Source organism: Scleropages formosus, chromosome 13 (assembly GCF_900964775.1).
Source record: "Scleropages formosus chromosome 13, fSclFor1.1, whole genome shotgun sequence".
Taxonomy (NCBI): domain Eukaryota; kingdom Metazoa; phylum Chordata; class Actinopteri; order Osteoglossiformes; family Osteoglossidae; genus Scleropages; species Scleropages formosus.
The window spans coordinates 9,073,031-9,094,259 of NC_041818.1; the positions used below are offsets into that span (position 1 = coordinate 9,073,031).

A 21,229-nucleotide genomic window follows, 5' to 3' on the forward strand; every position below is an offset into this window, starting at 1 on the left:
GCTGCGCTGCGAGCCACTGGACCGAAAACAGACAACAGCTTCGTAAAAAGGAGGGAAGCAAAGAACGCCGGCAGCGGAGGAGGAAAAGTGCGGAGCAAACGCCACGGAGCGACTTTCCTGTGGGATATAATGCGTGTAAGCCGCAGGCGGTCCGGAACCGAACCGGGAGCTGCTGCTGCTGCTGCTGCTGCTGCTGCTGCCGCAGATCAGATGGGGTGACGGAGCCGGCCAGGAGGTCCCCACACCGGGCCGCCGGGTTCTTCCAATTCCGGGCTGCACTCCGATGCTAACTGGAGGCAACCAGAGTCGGGGGAAGAAGGGGCACCGGGGGGATAAAGATGACCGATGAGGCGCCAACCCTGAACGGCAGTGCAAGAGAAGAGGTAGCGGAGCTGTCCGTGCGTGCGCTCGCGCTTGTTACCCTGTCTGTGGACGTGTGCCTGTTCTCCGGAGGACCGTGTTCCCCTAATGTCACTCAAATATTACATGTCAGAGCCGCGAGGCTCCACTGGACGCAGAGCAAAAGCGTCGGGCTCTAAATCGCCGTTTCATCCGTGGTGGGTGGAGGTGGGGGGGCAGGAGGAGCGGACTTGGGGACAGTTTACTGCTCCCTTGTATGTGATTTTGTTGTTTTAAAAGCCGAAAAATGCCCATTTTCACCAGCTGATTATAAAATGCTGCAGCTAAAGCACAATGAATACGCGCGAGTTTCGCTGAGTCCCTCAATGCGCGCGCGCGTGTGTTAGCAGTTCTTTAGGAGCGCGTTTGTCACTGACACAATTCTGGATATAATCCAGGTTTTGTCGCATAAACATCGAGATGTAAGCGTACTGAATGCCAGTGCTGTACTTTGAAAGTATATTTACCCTGACGCAGAGTAAGATGCACACCAGCAAGTGAAGTGGCCAGTTTTCACGGACTGCGGACGGTGTCTGGCAGGGTACTACAGTGTACCGAATACGGTACTACAGGGTACTGCATGGGAAGCCACAATACGACCAGCAAGCAGCTCGGGACGCAACGGTCTCGTCAGTGATGTTTTATTCACGTGCTGCTGAATCCCGCGGCGCAGCTGCAGCTCAGGTATTGGCAGCGGAACGTCACTAATGGAGTTTTACACGAGCCACAAACAGGCTGCTGGGTCAGATGCGCGACTCAGTAGGTGCGACGCGTCCCGCACGTTACGCATACGGTTAAACCCCGTCCGTCTTTTGCACCATTGTCACCCCCCCCCGCTCCTCCTCCATCGCCGCACGTCTGACGTCTGCATTGCAGCTGAAACAGGCTCGCGCCTCCTGCCAGGTTCACCTTGGTCCGCTCCGCCCGTGTCGCCTCGCGCCGCCTCTCGCGCCGCTCTCGCGCGCCCTCCAAACGTTCCTTTGAGACGGAGCCGCAGTGTGGAGATTCTCGTCAGCGGCTCGGCGCAGCCCCTCCTAGTCTCGGAGAGCTCTCGTGTGCGCACGGATAAAAAATGACGGTTTCGCACCAGGGATCCCGCGCTTCTCACGAAGGCAATTTGCGCCGCGGTGTGTGCGTGTTCTTTTTTTGTTTTTCGTTCCGCAGACGTTCCTGCGCGAATCGCTGAAGTGACCCCGTTAATACTGACTCCGTCACCTTTCGAAGGTGCTGAATGTCGCCGCCTCAGAAAGCGGGAGGTCTCTTTCAGCTGTAGCCCCTCCGTCTCCAGCGCTTTATGACTTTGTTTTCTGCTTTTTGCTTCCTCTCTCTGTGCCTTCAATCCAGTAAAAAAAGCTAATAAATTTTTAATGAAAATCAAGAAGTCACTGCATATCTAAGGTAGCAGTACAAGGTTCATGGCTCATGACCTAGGCCTAGGCTAGTATGGTACCAACCTGAGAATGAAGTAAATAACACACACACACATTTTCTGAACCGCTTGTCCCATACGGGGTCGCGGGGAACTGGAGCCTACCCGGTAACACAGGGCGTAAGGCTGGAGGGGGAGGGGACACACCCAGGACGGGACGCCAGTCCATCGCAAGGCACCCCAAGCGGGACTCGAACCCCAGACCCCCTGGAGACCAGGGCCCGGTCCAACCCACTGCGCCACCGTGCCCCCTTCAGTAAATAACATACTGTAATTTAAAAATATCTTATAAATTACTGATTTTGAAGAATACATGTTGTTTGCTCTCACCTTCTCTCCAAAGCAACAACGTTAAGGTTGCAGTTATTTACCCATTTATACAGCAATTGGGGGGGGGGGGGGTGCAGTGGCACAGTGGGTTGGACCGGGTCCTGCTCTCCGGTGGGTCTAGGGTTTGAATCCCGCTTGGGGTGCCTTGCAACGGACTGGCGTCCCGTCCTGGGTGTGTCCCCTCCCCCTCCAGCCCCTCGCCCTGTGTTGCTGGGTTAGGCTCCGGCTCCCCGCAACCCTGTATGGGGCAAGCAGTTTCAGACAGTCCTTGCTCAAGGGTACTACAGCTAGAGGTGGGATTAAAACCTGCAGCCTTTGGATCTAACGGCAGCAGCTTTAACCAATACACTACCAGCTGTTCACTGAAGGTACTATTTCACTTGGAGACGTGCAGCCTAAAATTACATTTGTTCCTTTCGCAGGCGCTCCAGTGACATAGAACTGAGTCAACAAAATTGCATTTCACACACAGAGAAACACCGCTGCTGACATGCAGGTCTTGAGGTACAGTCAGTTATTCCTATACTGAGCTAATAGCCATGAAAAGAACTGATAGAGTGTTATTTTTTGAAAGTTATGGGTCAGGTAGGTAAGGAGAGAATGTGTTTTGGAGCCTTCTTGAATGTTGAGAGGGACCCAGCATTTCTGAGTGGAAAAGGGAGAACATTCCACCATGGTGCAGCCAGAATGGGGAACTTTTGGGCTTTTGATTGTGCATAGGACGACCGAGTATAGCATCTGGCTGGGATGCAGCGAGTGATCAGATCCCGAAGGTGTATAATTCTTGTCCGGATGTATGGATGATGGGGACGTTGCTGGGGATGGGGACATGGGGAAATTGCTCCAGTAAAATTACCCAGCTGTATAAATGGGTAAATAATTGTAAGCTTGTAGTAATTAACCTTAACATTGTATGTTGCTTTGGAGAAAAGCATCAGCTAAAAAAATAAATGTAAATGTATGTCACGTGGCTTCAACCAATATTCTTAATTCTTTGTAAAAGCAGAAAACTTTCCAGTTTGAGAAATTCATTGATATTTGAGTTTATCCAAGGAGAACTTTTTTAATAAGTAATTTTGGCAACAACTTGTAACATTATTGATATGGCATATTTACATGGCACAATTAAAGAAAATAAGTATTTTCAGTCAGTACTTCACTTAGTATATGTAGTATTGCTTCTACAAAGGGAAATGTGTAATAACTTGGGCTTGGTGCGAGGTGTCAGCAGTGAAATTTATGAAGAGAATAAGAGGAAAACCGAGAAGGAATTATATATTTGTAAAAGTAGGACAGTGAAAAGGGGACTGAATTATAGCAGTAGAGCTTGATTCTCTGTGGTTGATGAAAAGCAAATATCATCAATGTGAAGATTAAAGGATCAAGACTTTCACATTTTTAAATTGCTGGTCTATATATAGTGTTAAGCTAACTTTGTCAGCGTAAACCGAGTGTGTGTGTGTGTGTGTGTTAGTGAAGTGGTACGCTTTTTAAATGTGTAAAATTAGTTTTTAAAGCTGTAATTGGTATGTCATTTGCCATTAGTGTCATCTGGGGCCGTGCTGAAATTACAGGAGCTTCATCTGGGAATCCTGCCTCCTTTAGAAAAGTGTAGAAAGGGAAGGTCAAAGCAAAGTGTGTGTTGTGCAAAACTATGGCAAGCAAGGCTGCTGACACAGAATCTGGCAAGATGGTGCAGGAGTGCTTCTGGGTGATGTTCTATTAGGCTGGTCAGTGTTGATTTTTTTTTTCCCATGCCTGATTTTGCATTTGGAGAGCTGTAATCCCCTAAGGAATTTACACAGATAGAAACTGGCGAGGAGTTCAGCACTTTTGGGATTTTGAGGAATGAAAAGAAGCACTCCGACTCCAGGTGGTGACGAGACAAGAATAAAAAAACGAAAGACTGCAAAAGCCTCTGAATAATGCAGTATGTAATCAAGTAGACAGGCTATAGACAAACGGCTTCAGTAAACAGCAGCCCCTAAATGGACCAAATCATAAGAGATTATTTGCTGTATGTTGTGGAGATGAATAAGCACAGATGGGTGAGATAAGCAGCGGCTAGGAAAGCTGTCCCATTGTGAGTTCTGCAAAGCAGCGCTGAATGATCCACGTTTGTGAAAATGCAAGAAAAGTGGACACGGCTAAGTCGCGCTGTCGTTTTTGTCTTTGCTTTTGAGATGCCGAGAACAGCAGTAGTCAGAATCTGATATGCGCATTTTATCTCAACCGCTATTTGACTGAAAGGGAGTCGTCCTGAAATGAATACGGGGAACCAGGCGTCAGTCTCCCTGCTTTAATTGATCTGACAGGGAGAGGGACCTCCAGATTATTCTCGAGTTGCATTTTCAGCACGGGGGCATTTTTTTAGATGCAAGGGACAGCAGAAAGGAGAGCGAGATGAGGCTGCTGTTTTTTGACAGCGCTGTTCCCTGGGGATGTGCAGTCTGCTGTCTCTCTGTCATTTATCCTGTCACCTCTCTCACACTCTTTTTTCACTCTCTGTCTTTCACACATTCAGTCTCTCACTCCCTCTCACTCTCTCTCACCTCGCCTTCTTTCTTCTACTTCCCTGGCTTTTTTTTCTTTGCCAAATCTGTTTTCTTCTTTGTTCCATTATTCCTCCCATCTCCTGCCCCCAAATATACACATTGCCGTTTCCCTTGAACTGCAATGTGCTGAATGGAGTATGCTGCCGGGCAGTTAACGTAGGAAGTATTTTGTGGGCCGTCTAACAACTTCTGGCAATCCCATTCAGTAGTGTAAATAATTTGCCGACCTTTGTCTTTGGTTACTGCTCTGGTCTTGGAAGCATTATTGAATCACGCATTTCACATATAAAGCTCCTCTACTCTGTGACACACTGCCTTTTCCAATTGAGGACTCCAGTGGAATAATCAACATAATTGGTAGATTTGAAATTGGACTCACATCTGATCACTAGGACAATCTGGTTACATAAGTAGCAGCACTGAGAAATAATGGAGGCCCTTACGATAATGCTTCCGATAAATATCTGTTTTTCTGTCTTCTTTCCTCTTTTTCTTCTTCATCCTGTCATTTTTCCCATGTTGAGTTAACCTTGGAGCTCCTGTTACCGTCTGATCAATAAAAGTAGAGTCAGGCAGAGGGAGGTGAGGAAGAGAGCTTGCAAAGGGTTTTAATTTAGTTTTGGCAGTGCTAATGCACTGTCCTCTGTTACAGTAACTCCAGCTAGAACCATCTCGCATCAAAGCCAATCCTGGTTTTGCAATCCTCTTTTTGTACATTTGAATATCCATTTGTTTTGCACAAGAAAAATTAGATTTCTTTTCCAGAAATCTGTTCCAAATACGTTATGGTACTGGGCATGTGTGAAAAGAAGAGATCCCAGTTGTGTTCTGTGGCCGAAAGTCTGACCTGCATTCATAGGATGAGAAAGATGTGCTGTAGATTAGGACTCTTCATTCTCCCGACCTCCATCTCCCGCTCCCGCCATAGTGGACCGTGGTTTCCGTCTCTTCCAAGAGCATCATTTTATACTGATGGGTTTGAAAGCAGTATGAGCGGCAGTGTTTTAAAAAAAAATTATAGACAAAAACTCTGAGATGTGAAACATCTAATTTCCACTTCGCTTCTCTGCTCTTTCCTTCTGGAACAGCAGTTGGTCCATTTGTGAGGCCGTTTAGCTGGGATTTAACTTTACTTTTTTGTGCCTGATCTGGCCTGAGAGAACAGATTACAGACTGACCTGTGCAATCCAAAGAGATTTGAACACACATATACATATTTGTTTTCCTCTCCCATGCTCCATTGTAGCCCATAAAACATATGCTAAGAGAGACATAAGACTCTCAGTATAAAAAAACTTCTTTGATATCATTTTTTACCTGATGCATTTGTCCAAAGTAACTTACAGGGGTAGATTTATAGAAGGCAAGAAAATGTATGAGGTTACAAAATAACAATGAGCTTATGGCAGTTTTTGGTGAGATAGCAACTACCAAAATAAACCTAGCATACTGAAGTTAACTGGACTGAATCTATAGGTAAAAAAAGTGAAATTGTGTAATTTCCTGTAGAATTTTGTATTTAAATTGGAAAAGCAATTCTGTGCAGAAAACAAATGAGTACCCAAAGGAGATAGCTTCATAATATTGTTCGCCCAGGTTACGAGTGCAGCGCATTTATATGAATTGCTTACACATCAGATTCACTTATTCCATTTTATCAGGTCCTAATTCATTCCTTAAAATGGACTGACTGTGGAATACCTTGATAATGCAATAAGTAACTTCATTAGTGACATTAATGACATCAAGGTTCACAGACACCCGTGCAACTCGAAAAAAGCTTCGCCAAAATGTGCGTAGTTCAAAAAAGCTCAAGTACTTGAGAAGCTTTTCTACATTCCATGCGAATTCCTTGGTGCCTTATTTTTCAGCTGTAACAGGAGAAGAATGTGTTCCTGACCATGTTTACCATGGCTGTAGCTCACCTGCAGCTATCGCCTCTTTGGTCTTGCGTGCTGGACTGCTGGGGCACGATCCCCGTTGCAGCTCATAGCTAGAGCTCACCAGCCAGAGGCTGCAGGGACTAACACAATTTCCTTCTTTTTATGTCATAAATTAGCATAAATGGTTCCAAACACTTGGTCTGTTTACTCCCCAGGGGCCCAGCCTTCAGATTAAGATGTATGCTGACCAATGCTGGTTTAGAATGAGCATGCTAAACGATTGGTACTCAGCCAAATTTGGATTTCTACCATTGCTACCAGACGTCAGGACATCGACCATCTGCACCACCCTGCCCCACTTATGTTCTCTGTATTGAAAACCTCTCTCCCAAAATAGACCTTTGAGGAAATCAGTCCTGGAAGTCAGACCAGGCCTCTGCCTCATCATCGGTCTTGCTGGTTCAGTAAGGTGGAGGAGCTTCATTCGGAGCCAGGACAGAGTCCGGTGTGTGGAGAAACAGAGGACTGCCTGTCTCTAATGGCCCTGCCCACCAAGAGAAAGCACTTGTATTTGCTGTTCACAGATGAAACTGCAAACCACCAATTCTGTCTGTGCTGTACAAGGGCCCATAAAATGTGCAAGGCAGTCCATCTGGAACTGGAGATACTGGACCGCCCAGCCCAGCCAACACAAAACAAAGGTCCCAGGACATATATCTGTAGGCGAAAGGTTTTGTTGATCGGTGGAGAGTGAAGCCCGATAGAAATGTTGAGACCTCCCTCCATATATGCGCTGGCGCACATGTGTTGTGGAGGGCAGGAATGAGCTAGGTTTGCTCCAGGTGTGAGCACAATCTCGTATACGAAATGCGGTGACAAGGTGTGCTTTGACTGAGAGGGGACACTAAATGAAATAACCCTTAGAATAAACCTACACGTACATTTCTTTTCCTAAGCCTGACCTAAGTGACATTAGCACTACGAGGGGTAAGTCTTATTCTGGAAAACTTGTGTGCTTTTTACTGGTTTGGGTTTTTTTTTTTTCATCTAAAAATGTCTCCACATTGATGGAGTGTTGGCAGTTCTTTGTTGTGCCTAAGGCTCAAGAGGCAGAGTGAGTGGAAGCAGGGAATTCATGTACATTTATTCAGTTAGCTGACACTTTTCTCCAAAGCAGCTTATAATCATACAATTATTTACCCCTTTATACAGCTGGGCAATTTTTACTGGCACAAGTTAGGGTAAGGACTTTGCTCAAAGGCACTACAGCCAGAGGTAAGGATCAAACCTGCAACCTTTAGCTCTAAAGGCAGTAGCTCAAACCACTACACTACCAGCTGTTCACTGTTATTATCTAAACATTAAGGTCATTACTTGGGACACCCTCCCACTTGTATAAAGTAACGTTTTTGGCACGTTGCATGATTTATGGATCAAATGTGACAGTACATTCAACAGCATATATTTTATTTATTCTAGTGCAATGCAGTTAATTTACAGAGTGGACATACTCACGTGCAATGCAGAAAAAATCTGGATAATATGGAACCATATGTAATTTGAGCTGTATTTTGGAAACAGATTGTCAGGTATTCTCAGTAATAGAAAGCTATAAAAACTTTATTAATATTCAGCCCAAAATGTTTATCATTATTTCAGTGCTTTTAAAATTACCCCTAAATTAAAACAAAATTAAACCAGAGTTGTTGCATTTTTACAAAAATATGGTTCTTCTTCCAGTCACCAGAAGTCTGCTATTTTTTTTCTTGATAGCATTTTTCGTCATGATCTTTATGAGTTGAACTTTCTGTTCCACGGAAGTCATGATTTTTTTTTTCCCCTCATCCATCGCTCATTCTCGCTGTCACATTTCAGTACTCAACTAACAAAAATGAAAAAAGGAGAACTCTCAAAACAAGGCTCCGTGTGATGATGAGAGAAGCTCCAGCATCACTGCTCGATAGCTGCCATCAGTTCCAAACCGGACGGCTTTTCGAAAGGATTTTGCAAAATGTCCTGCATAAAGAAAGACTGAAAATACCTGAATAACACAGACGGCCAGATAATCAAGACTCTCCTGTACTTGTGATGACGGATCTGTCCTAAATGTTCACCAGTACATTACATTTATTGCCTTTTATGTTATCTTAATAATGTATTACTACTGTAATATATTACTGCTTAATAATATATTACTGTAGTAGTTCAGTCATTCTCATAGAGAGGCTTTTGTGATTGAGAGTCTAATTGAGATGGTGGGAAACGAGAGCATGTGTGATCATGTGGGCTGGGTCTCTTATTTCCACAGTTATTTGTAGTACAGGTGAATATGGTCGGACTGCAGTAAGGATAAATGCTTTGCTTCTTCTTGAGCTGGACGCATAAAGGGGCACCTGCACTTACTCTCGTCGGCTCGGCAGAAAAACACAAAGTCTTGATTGGGATGATGTGGCCGTTTCTCCCAGTGGCGAGGCTGTTATCTGCATAAAAGGTGCTGGAAGACGCTCTGATCGCACAGGACCGAGTGCTGGACACCAGGCTAAAACGATATAATTTTTGCGCAGACGCGCAGCCGATTGAAACGTGTCATGAACCGCTTCTCATCAAATGAGCTCATGAGCTCCTGCAGCGTGCTGGCCTGTGTAGCAGTCTGCCTCCCAGCTCCGCAGACCTTCGCAGCCTGTGCCTCTCCATGGCCGCGTGCCCGTGTTTGCGTGATTCTTGCCTCAGTCTGCGTTGGCCCATGCGGCAGCCTCATTTGCACCGCTTTCCGGGGTGTCCGTGTGCACGTCTCCGTATGGCTTGCGAGCGTCGGTTTGCTGCTGGGCCACGTAGCCGCAGTTCTACTTCCTACCACCAGGAGAGGAGCTGGCAGCAGAGAGCAGCAGTGGCCCGCATTGCCCGTACCCGTGTCCGCGTCTTCTCCGTAGTGCTGACGGCGTAGGATTTCGGGTACGGCCGAGGGTTTGGTGAACGAAGCGCAGAATTCATCACACGCGGGAGAAGTGTTTCTAGATTCCTCGACTGAAGGGGAAAAATAAATGAACTGCTGACTAAATTCAAGCCCTGCTGTTCCCAAGCTCAAAAAAAAAAAAATCAAGGATTTTCATTTATATTTCTTCACTAAGCAAACACCTTCCTCCAAAGCAAGGTACAATGATTCACTAGTATTTAGCTGATATTCTCAGTTAATCTTTGTACAAGGTGACTTCTAGCGCTAGACACTCGACACCCTACAATCGCTTGCCCTCGTATACAGTTGAGCAATGTGATACACCCCCATAAACACACACAATGAGTCTACCTCAAACACCTTTCTTTGGACAGTGGGAGAAAACTGGAGCACCCAGACGAAACACACACGCTAACACAGAGGCAACACGCAGATTACACACCAAATGAATGGGGACCAAACCTAAGCCCAAAGGCACAGCCTAGCTGCTGTCATCTCTGCCACACGCTGCACCATCGTACCACCAGATCTCGGTGTGAAATCCAGCTGATCAATGATCTCAGGTGAATTTGTTCAGTACCGCACGGTGTGTATTCGTTGTGTACGTCTGCAGCTCCTCCGTACATAATGTGCAAGGAGCGCAGATATACTGAGTACAGAGTACGGTTGTGTATTGCCCACAGAGATTAACTCTCTCTTACTCTCTTTTTCTCTCTTCTACCCCATCCTGACCCTGGTACCCATGTGAACACCACAAACCCTTGCTCATCACATCCTTCGCTTTGCTCTAACCTGCCGACCATCTGCTTTCTTAATCCTTGAATTTTTACCCACTTTTACTCACCTTTTCCTGATTACTTCTTCGATACCATGTGTGTGTCCCTGTGTCCACACCCTTTCTTCCAAATCCTCCTACCTCTTATCCCCTACCCTTCTGCCCTTCACCCTCAACCTTTCCTTTGCTGTGTCATTGCCATCTGTGGCCCTTAATTACACGCTACTTCCTGTTCCCTTTCCCTTCTTACCATTCACTGTCCCACGCTCCCCGCACCCATACCATGCCTCGATGCCCCCGCCGACTCCAGCAGCGTCCCCTGAAGCAGTCCCTGAGCGGAGCGCTGTGCCGAGAGTCCCAGTGGAAGTGCCTGCTACTCACGCTGCTCATGTTTGGCTGCTTCGGCACGCTGGGTTGGTGTGCTGTGTGCCGTGTCCCCGTCCTCACCACCAGTGACCCCGCTGCCGGCTACCAGTATGGCCAACGACCCCGCCTGCACCACGACAGCCCCTGCTCCAGCGGCTACGTCTATATCCCGCTGGCCTTCCTGGCCATGCTCTACGTGGTGTACCTGGTGGAATGCTGGCATTGCTACTCCAAGACCGCCATGCTGGCGCAGGCAGAAGTGGGCGAGGTCTACGAGCGTGTTCAGCGGCTCCAGCAAGCCACACCCTGCATCTGGTGGAAGGCCATCAGTTACCACTATGTTCGCCGCACCCGCCAGGTGACACGCTACCGCAACGGGGATGCCTACACCACCACGCAGGTCTACCATGAGCGCGTCAACACGCACACGTCCAGCTCAGAGTTCGACTACGGGCGCCACGGGGTGAAAGACGTGTCCAGGCAGCTGCTCGGCCTGCTAGAGCATCCGGCGGTGCGTCTGCGCTTCACCAAGTGCTTCAGCTTCGCCAACGCCCGTGCCGAAGCCGCCTACCTCACGCAGCGGGCCCGATTTTTCGGCGACAATGAAGGCCTTGACGACTACATGGAGGCCCGCGAGGGTATGCACCTGAAGAACGTGGATTTCCGCGAGCACATGCTGGCCTTCCCAGACCCAGCGCACCCACCGTGGTTCGCCCGGCACCACGTGTTCTGGCTGGCCTCTGCTCTGCTGCTCTCCTGGCCGTTGCGCGTGGTTGCCGAGTATCGGACGGCGTACGTCCACTACCACGTGGAGAAGCTGTTCGGCGACACCGAGGAACCTCGTGAAACCGGGGAGCTGGGAGAGAACGGCGCGGTAGGCACTGGAGCCAGTGGTCCAAACTCCACTTACCGCACTATCTCACGGGTCAACACCGTGGACATGACCGAGCTGGAGTGGCACATCCGCTGCAACCAGCACATCGTGCCCAGTTACTCCGAGGCCTTGCTCATGGATGTGGCCACCAGCAGCAATCCCCCTCCTCCGGCGAGCACGGCCACCCCAGGGGCCTTTCGCTCAGGCTACCTTCTTCAGAACTGTCCTCGCTGCCGGCGCTCCTCCAGCAGCTCCTCGCTGCCATCGCGGATCAGGGGTAACCTTGCCATAGGTACAAACATTATCATGAGCGGAACTGTGGTGGGAATGAGGGCTAACGGAGGCGCGGCCGGAGTGGCAGGTGGCAGACTTGTGCTGAGTCGGAGTGGCTTTTCACTGGGGCGGCTCCAGGCTTCCCGGCCCACCTGCCTGTTCCACTCGCACAGCATCGGCGGTGGCATTGGAGGGAGGGGTGACGAAACCGGTGGGGGGTTTCTGGGCCTCGGGGCACGGCAGGATGAGGAAAGCAGGAGAGTTCTGGAAAGAGCAGGGGAAGAGGAAGAAGAGGAGGAGCAGGAAGGGAGAGAGGAGGAAGAGAGAGAGGAGAGAGAAGGGGAGGAAGAGAATGGGGAGAGGGACAGACCACCTGCCTATCAAGACGCTTTCATGTTCCCAGTGCTCATTGTACACGGAGAGGAGAGCTGCCATGGTGGGGAGATATGATAGCGGGAGGAAGACAAGGAGAAACAGACATGTCAGCACAGAGGAGACGGGAGTAAAACTCATCCAGTGAGGTGGGAACCCATAAGAAATAGTTTAGGTGGAAACAGATGAATAATCAGAAGTGAAAGGTGGTTGTAGGCGGAGAGCAGATCGGTAGACTGGGAAAGAAAAAGAAGAATAGCATGAGCAGATGTGTTCTTCCTGTCTGCCTGTCTTCCAAAGAACAATCCGCTTGATCAAACTGCTCTGAAGACTCACAATTAACGCGCAACTCGAAGGGAACCTGCGGCGCAACGTCAGTGGCGTCTCTGGCCATGCTGCAGGAGCAGGTTTAACGGTACCTGGAGATTACGGTAAATTTCTTTGCCACAACTCGAAGCGGCGAGAGAACTTCGCAAATCCCTCGGTTTAATGATAGCTACTCTCATGGCCTTGAACATGACAAAAATATCGCGTGACATGGGTGCAGTCTACCTGCAGTTACAACTCTACAACTTTTCCACAGATCCTCAAAAGAGCAGCAGTAGTGGTAGCTTCAGTTCATGCAGTTAATGCCGGTCCCTTCTGCCGGTATCGAAACCTCCAAGGAGAGACGAGGATGAGTCCGTTGACGTGTCTCTCAGAAGTAACCCTGTGAATATCTCTCTAACTATTGCCCGATCCTGAATCGCAGCCAGGCTCCCGTCTCCCCTCGACAACATCCGGTCGCCATGGTTACCATGGTGACTTGGGAGCTGCCGGGAAGCGTTTTGAAAAACAACCCGGGCGTCACCCCAGCGATCATAAGGGTAAATCCTTCAAACAGTCCTTCCGCTGCATTCTGGGAAATCTGCTCCTTCACAAATCACCTTTAAAAATAAATACGTACATTTAAAAAAAATGCCTTCCGACGCACCAACTGAATAGACACAGGTCATATGCACTATTTTCAAAGAGCAGGAAAGTCCAAATTTCTATCCGTACTTATCCTCGTTAACACGGCGCAGCATACTTTGCATCTCTGGAGCATGAGTGTTTGTGGGAGGTGCCCTGGCCAAGGCCCGCCCCTCTGTACGCCTTCGCTTCCTGATTGGCTGGAGCGCAGAACCCCAGGGGGGCCGGTTGACCAATAGAAGAGCAGTGTGAACAGGTAGATTGTGAGTGCACCCTGTTTGTTCCTGCTTGTTTTCCAACATGGGGTGTGGGACAGGGATAAGAGTGACATAGAAGGCGCCGCGCTGGCCAGCGGTTCGACCGGACGAAGGGAACAGCGAGCGATGCGGAGCAGGACGGGAGGCTCTCTGTGACTTTGCAGCTTTACATCGTCGTTGAACACTTTCTTTCTCAAGGAACACTGTGTCTTTGCACTATGCTGTGTTTTGTGCGTCTTGTACTCAGATATGTCACCATCTATGCCTCACTAATGTTTGATCAATTTTTTTTTTTACTTTGCTTTTCAATTTTGCGTTTCGGCAACTTCGGACCACATGGCCCTGCGTCCCGGGACAGTGTCGCCTTTGCGCGAGTCGGAAGCGATGACACGCTTGTTGCGTTTTCTCCGCTGTTGGATGTTCAATAAGGAGTCGGAGACGGACTGCAGAGGACGCCCACGGACGGCGCGAACCGCACGTTGCGGAGACGTTCCTCTCGCCGCGCAGTTGTCTGCAGGCGTGCAGACAGGTCTCACGCGAGGCTTTGGGGTCAACGTGGGGCCAGTGATCTCATGCAAAGCGTAAGTTGAGCCCCTCATGTCAAGACATCACACGTTATGTGCGATCTATGATGCTGAAGAGTGACGTTGTGCACCAACACACTGTCACTAAAGTCTGGCAAGTTCTTTCAAAGGACTCACATTATTACCATTGCTGTCATTATTATAATAAGGCCTGAATCCAGCTCAGCTGTACACCATTAATGTGTCTGTGTGCTTCACAACTTTCTTTTACATCAACAGATGCCTTATTGCTATGCATCACACAGTTCCTAGTGCAAAGGTAACCGTGCCCTCACCCTGAACCGTCTTAGAAATTTTAAATGTCATTGAAGAAAAAACATGTCTGCTTGAGCGTACAGTTGTGCAGAGCCAATTTTTTTTATAGTTCTTATATGTCTGATTTTGTTCTAATTTTTTTTTTTTTTACCTAATGAGGCACACAAGAAATATTTCACAAGTGGAAACCTGTTTCGCTTCACCTTTAAAACGTGCGCTGCGACACCGTGGGCTCGAATGTGCGTCTGAGCTCAAACACAAGGATTCACGTATTTTGGCTTAATGGCAAAAGTGTGATCTTTTTTATCCTTGAATTCCCCGCAGCACCCACAGAATAAGTGATTCATCGCCGAAAGAAATTAGCCCGAAGGACTCGGTTTGAGTGAAACAAGAAATTTTCCAGTACCTGCACTTGCGTTCCGTTGCCTTTTCAGGCTAAGCTGCTGATGGTGGAAGGCTTCCTTTTCCGTGTGTACGCCGAAGCTGCTGCGCACGCTTTTCGCACCATGCCGAAGCACTGCAAGCACATGGCCCCATAGGAATACACAGGAAGCGATGTTCTTGTAGCAATATGGAGAGGGCGCCGTTCGCAGCCATCTCACTCATAACATTCCTACAACACTGATTTAATGCTGTTGCCCAGGGCAACGTTTAAACATTTCATGTAAGCAACAAGAATGTGGACTGACACTGAATGGACCGGCAGTGTAAATATGCACAGAATGTATATCATGGACTGCAGTGACAAAGGGGTGTGTGTGTGTGTGTGTGAGAGTTGCAGGGTAGGGCAGATGGAATTGTTTCGTGGCTTCATCGAATCAATATTAGACCCAAAACTGCTCCCGATGTTAACAACCTCTGTCGCTACTACTGCTTCTACCACAACGCTAAGTGATGAGAACGAGGAGGATACAAATAAAGTCCGATTCCTTGAAATGCTCCTCCCCTCATTTGTCTTATTCGCGTTGGTTTCGTCTCATTTGTTGGTTTAACGCGTGATGCTGGACTGATCGCACGGCTTTGCCATCCGAGTGTTTTCCAGCTGCCATACTGATGCTGCAACAATTTCAGTATTGCTCCAGGGAATGGCTACACCCCCCACCACCACCACCACCACCACCACCACTCCCACCCCTCGCTGAGGCCGCTGCCAAGAATGTGCTGCTCTGCTACTAGGCGCCCGGGATGACTAATGGCACCGGGGTGCAGTACTGCTGTAATTCTCCTCTGGAACGGAGCCCGAATCTGCAGCACTTCAGCCGCCGTCGGTCAGCAACTGCGCGACTTGTGTCGGTGTCAGTCAAGGTCACTCCAGAATGTTCCTGATCTCAGCTCGTAAGCAGAGGAAAAGTTTGCCAGAGCAGGACGGTTCTGTTTCTATGGATGAGTCCCTTCTTCCTGATGCAGAAAGGGATACCCAGGGCTGTTAGTAAAAACAGGGTACACGTGTGTACCTTTCAGCGCATCTATGTTGACGCATGCTGTATGGTAGATCTAGCACCCGATCGCACGTCCGAGCCGGAATGGAACGGACAAACCTCTCTGCCTCGATTCTCATGAAATGAAAACCTGCCGCACGCAACAGCTTATGACAATATACACCTGTTCTCATGCAATGAGTTTATTATTAGCAGGGGTGCGGTGGCACAAGGGGTTTGGCCGGATCCCACTCTCCGGTGAGTCTGGGGTTCGAGTATCGCTTGGGGTGCCTTGCGATGGACTGGCGTCCCGTCCTGGGTGTGTCCCCTCCCCCCTCCAGCCTTACGCCCTGCGTTGCCGGGTTAGGCTCCGGTTTGCCTCGGGACAAGTGGTTTCGGACTCCGCGTGCGTTCATTATTCAGTACAGCAGCATTGCGCCTCTCTTGTTGTCAACTCACTTCCACAGTACACATTTTGTTCCATACAGTGGTTTGCGTCAGACGCTTGCATCAGACATTTTGGAACACAAACGCACACTTGGTGTCCCAGGCCCAAAACCTTTTTGTCCATCTGGCGTCAGTCTGGCTATTTCCAGCTATTTTCTGGCTACATCTAGTGCACTCATGTCTGCGTTACCCTGGAAACAGTCATTCTTGTTCCATAAGACAACTGTACACGTCCTACTTCATAAGTTGTGAGCCAATCAGAACCGTCGACTGCGGTAAATATAAATCACAACACAGACAGCACGTTCCGTGCTATTATTGTTATTATTTATCAGTTAATTTAGCTGATGCTTTTCTCCAAAGGGACTGACAATGTTGAGCTATTTGCACACACTTAACACAGTTAAACTAAGAAAAAAAAAGAAAAAAAACAATGACAAACAATATGTTTGTCAACGTGGCGCCATCTACTGGTCACAGTTGTGTAGTGGCCAACAGCGATTCGCACCTGGCCCCCTTTATAAGGGGTCGTCTCTCAGGCTTGGGCTGCTTCGACACAACAAGTCCCTCCGAGCCACAAAGTAACTGCTCGACAGGTGTGTTTTTCTCTTATTCTGAATACTGCGGTAAATGTGGGTTTTAGACAGCGTACTGGGGAGGGAGAGAGCAGATTGGAGAGAGAGAGAGAGAGAGAGAGAGAGAGAGAGAGAGAGAAGAGAGACAGCAGAGCTCCTCATTCCGTGGATGGACTTGAGAAGTTTTCCACCTGCGAAGACGACAGACGGACACCGAGGAGAAGGTTCAGAACAAGGTGAGTAAATGAAATGTCTCTTGGGTTTATATGATGGATCGAAGTTGAGGCAGCAGTGAAGTGGACACTGTGGTGTGTGACATGTGGGAGCTGACAGATCAAGCGCAGCTGGTCGGTGACTGTGGGAGCTGGTGTGGGTGACTGTCCAGTGCAGAGTATCCCAGCACACCGGGTTACTGTTCTGCTCCGTTTCGCGGCGCTTGACCGACCGACCGATCTGTCTGATCGGTGCCCACGTTCCTCTTCTCGGCGCCGAAGATCCGAGAGTCACCGACTTTTCGGCGAGTTTTGCCACAAACCTCAGAGAGACGGTTCAGCCGCCGCGACCCGGTGGCCTTGACCAGGCCGAAGCCGAAGCGAAGGCTTTAAATGGCAAATGGCTCTTAATCTCTCGGTCTAATCGGGCTCATGGGGACAGATGGTGGCCGCGGCAGCACGTGGCTCAGGCTGAACGTGTGCCGTGTCTCGAGCGCAACGAAATATTGCTTCTTGCTTTTGTGTTCGCAAGAAGTCGGCGCTGCGTGACTCGGGTCTCGGCAGCAACTCGCTAGGAGACCTTTTCAAAAACGACACGCGCCGCTCCTGCACCGTGACATGCTGTCAGTTACACCGATCACGTATAAGCCAATTAAACAGATAAAAGGCCCCCATCTGCTAGGTGCAGTGTTTTTTACCATTATTTACCTGACGCCTTCGTCTAATGCAGCCAAGAGCAACAGGTTTTTACACTAAGGTACTGTGATTACAGCCACACACACACATATTGAGCCGGGTGGGATTCGCCGGAGCAGTTCAGAGCTCGTCCTTCAGTCGAGGGTCCGGCAGCAGGAGCCGCCGACTTTGGACTCGCGTGTTGTCACGGAAACGTCGACTCGCCCTTTAGCCGACGCCTTAATCCCGACCGATCGAGAGGGTGAAGGAGCCTGAGTGCCGGTGAGAAAGGCCCGTCCCCTCAGACACCCGGAGTCCAGCAGAGGCCGGGTGCTCTCGGATCACACACGTTCTCCGAACGTCCCTCCCTCCCTTCACCTAATGAGACCTTTTCGCTTTGGCGGTGGATTTATGAAACTGAACTCCCACAATACGGCCAACAACTGATACTTAATTGAATTATTAAAAGTAATTAATAAATAATTAATAGTTAATCGGCGCCAGAAGTGGGTAGAGAGTCAAAAACAAGTAGGGAACTCAAGTAGAAGCATTATTGATTTTAAAAAAAAAAAAATCTGTTGCACTTTGGTAGAACTAAAAAAGTATACACACACACACACACACACACATTGCCTGAGACCGCTCGTCCCAAGCAGGGTCGCGGCAAATCGGAGCCTAACCCTGCAACACAGGGCGTAAGGTTGAAGGGGGATCGGACACACCCAGGACCGGACGCCAGTCCATCACAAGGCACCCCAAGCGGGACTCAAACCCCAGACCCACCGGAAAGCAGGACCTGGTCAAACCTGCTCTGCCACCGCACCCCCCATACTAAAAAAAAAGGATCAGGTTATTAATGTTCTGAAACACTGGCAATGTTAGCGACTTAAATATCGTTTAAATATTTACATATCTTTTCGATAAATCTGCTGCGCCAGGAAAATGAAATCAGAGTTAAAGTCAGAGTGAAGGAAACAAATAGTGGACACAAAGTGGACACAAATAAAAGGTGCAGTTTGCTCAGCGCCAAAAGGCACTCATTATTGATCAGCACAGGGACACCCTGGACGGGACATCGACCCACACTCACACTGAGGAAGCCACAGAACCTGGAGGACAACCTGTGCAAACAAACAGCAACAGATTCAATCCGATGTCCAGCAGAGCTACTTAGGACACATGGTTGAAGGAAGGAAGGAAGGAGAGAGAGAGAGAGTGAGTGTGAGTGTGGACTGACACCCATCCACACACAAGGATGACAACACACGGGTGCGAAGAGCAGGTAGACATACGGTTGGTACCGATCCATAACCTACCGGTTCCGGGGAAGTGGCGGTGTGAATTTAGGAGGAACAGGACTACGGTGTGTGAAAAACTGGCCAGCTTTCCTGCTCAGTTAGGAAAGTGTGTTCACACCGTTCGGAATCAGTGTTCGGATATTTGTTTTGCCGTCGTCGGTGCAACAGGTGAAAGTTGGTCCTAAGACGGGCCTGGGCGCAGCTTTCGTAGTAAGTCTTGGAGAAAAGTGTTTGGTAAAAGTAAAAAGCTAAAGTCAGAGATGCGATAATATAAATACAAACATAGAAGTCTGGTTTTCTAGCAAAAGTGTGTCCGGGTGCACTGATTGTTACTCACTAGTACTCTGCTCTCTACGTGTATTACTGTCTGATTCCTTTCCCTCTCAGCGTTTATATTACTATTTATCTCACGTTATTTTCTCATATTAATCTTCGGTATCACGGTAGCAGAGCAGACGGTGCGGGCAACTTGCAGCTCCTGGGCTCTGGGTTTGAATCTTGGATTGTATGTTCTCTCCATGATGGCGTGAGGCTCTTTTGCGTGCTCTGGTTTCCCCCCACAGTCCAAAGGTGTGTTTCGATTGAACTGGTGACTCTAAATTGCCCTTTCTGTGTGTGTGTGAGAGATAGTCCTACCATGGACTGGCATCCCATTCAGGGTGTACCCTGCCTCATGCCCTGTGCTCCATAACCCCTCTGTGAAGAGCTTTTCATAAAGTACCATTTACAACAACAGAATAGTAAATGACATCACACTGCCATTCGTAATGATATTGCCTTTCAAGAGAATCGTGTGCATTTTATCAGCAGAAATTTGTTTCAAATAAAATTAGTGTGAGATGCAGTTTCCAAGGGTGGAGAAAGCAAATATGTCATTGGATTCAGCATCTTCTGTTGCACCTTTCAGCAGAAAATTAAGGCATCTATGTATCTGTGTGATAGTCTATCAGTGGCTTATATCAAATGGGATTCATTTTTCTCTTTTCTGCATAAAACACACACACTGTCTGAAACCGCTTGTCCCGAGCGGGGTCGTGGCAAACTGGAGCCTAATCTGGCAACACAGGGCACAAGGCTGAAGGGGGAGGGGACGCACCCAGGACGGGACGCCAGTCCATCGCAAGGCACCCCAAGCGGGACTCGAACCCCAGACCCACCAGAGAGCAGGACTCGCCGAAACCCGCTGCCCCGCCGCACCCCCTTCCGCATAAAACTGCTTAACTATTTGATGGCCAGCTCACTTCAAGCCCTCCCACAACATTTCGGTTGGATTTAAATCTGGACTTTGACTTGGTCATTCCAGAAGTCCGTTTCTTATTCCTGAGCCGTTCAGTGGAGGATTTGCTCGAGTTTTTCCCACTCAGTCTGTGTGGAGTTAAATCTGTGTCAATTTTCTCCCGTTTACACCACCTACATAAAACCGCTTGAGCCACTTTCCTCCCTCCATCCCATAGTTTGAACCCCTTACTTGTGTACTTTGTACTTTTTCCATGCGCATCATTGATTACTTCTAATCCAACAACAGCTCCATTATCACTCTTTTCTCCAAATCAATAACCGACCCAACGTCACATTACTTTCCAACCCCCATTCTGTCATTCTATCCCATCATCCCATTCTCCCTCTCCCTCCCTCATCACTTGACTCTGAACCTCTTTTACCACCCTCTTATTTCTAGTCTCTCCATTCTCACGACCTAAAGGTAACCGTGCACCGTGTCCATCATCTCCATCCTGCCATCTCCTGCTCTCCTGCCTTTCACTCGAACCCAAGAGAGAAGGATGTCACAACAGCAGCTAGACTCCGTGGTGGTCAGCGTGGAGACCCTGCTGGCCGACGCCGCACGGATGCAGACGAAGTGCCGGGAGCAGAGCGAAAGACTGGCTGCGGCGGCTGCCCAGCTCCGGGATGAGAGCCAATGCCTCCGGGAGCAATGCGAGGCTGCGCAGCTGGACATGGCCAGGATGCGCAGGCAGCTGGAGGAGCTGCTGGACACCAAGGCAGCCTTTGAGGCACGCGAGAGGCAGACCCGTAAGCTCAGCAAGCAGCTATGAGACACAGGAGGAGCGAGAGAGAGGGGAACAATCGGAAGAGGAGAACGCAGTACATTTCTAAGGGTAGAAAGCAAAAAATAGGAAAGAACAGGACTTGTGCTTGAGCAGCCATGCATACTTCCCGGAAATGTCATATGGGGCACTGCAGCGAGGTCCTTCGCAGCTGAAAAGTGTAGTTTCGCGTTCGGGGGAATTTATGTGAAGAAATACATTCCTTTTCCTGCTCAATAATTAGAATTATTTAAATGTTAATCATTTCTCGTCTCTTCCTCATATTTAAGAGCGTGCTGAAGC

General features: G+C 48.7%; 1 protein-coding gene across 3 annotated transcripts; it reads left to right on the forward strand.

The window, feature by feature from the left end:
- The first annotated feature begins 187 nt into the window (after positions 1-187).
- On the forward strand, positions 188-20,653 carry LOC108925423 (transmembrane protein 151A). 3 transcript variants are annotated; one of them, XR_001965403.2, is made up of 3 exons: positions 188-383; positions 10,635-13,998; positions 20,584-20,653. XR_001965403.2 is itself a non-coding variant. In XM_018737320.2 (2 exons), the coding sequence occupies exons 1-2, from the start codon at positions 339-341 to the stop codon at positions 12,285-12,287; spliced, it is 1,698 nt and encodes a 565-aa protein (XP_018592836.1). In that variant the 5' UTR covers positions 188-338; the 3' UTR covers positions 12,288-15,912. The 3 variants fall into 3 exon arrangements, 1 of the variants encoding a protein (XP_018592836.1); XR_001965404.2 differs by lacking the exon at positions 20,584-20,653 and adding an exon at positions 20,560-20,574; XM_018737320.2 differs by lacking the exon at positions 20,584-20,653 and having other exon boundaries at positions 10,635-15,912.
- Positions 20,654-21,229: the final 576 nt, after the last annotated feature.

Coding starts and splice junctions, on each gene's coding strand:
- LOC108925423 (XM_018737320.2), top strand. CDS start 339: ATGACCGATGAGGCGCCAACCCTGAACGGCAGTGCAAGAGAAGAG. Junction 384..10,634: donor ACGGCAGTGCAAGAGAAGAG/GTAGCGGAGCTG, acceptor CGCCGACTCCAG/CAGCGTCCCCTGAAGCAGTC.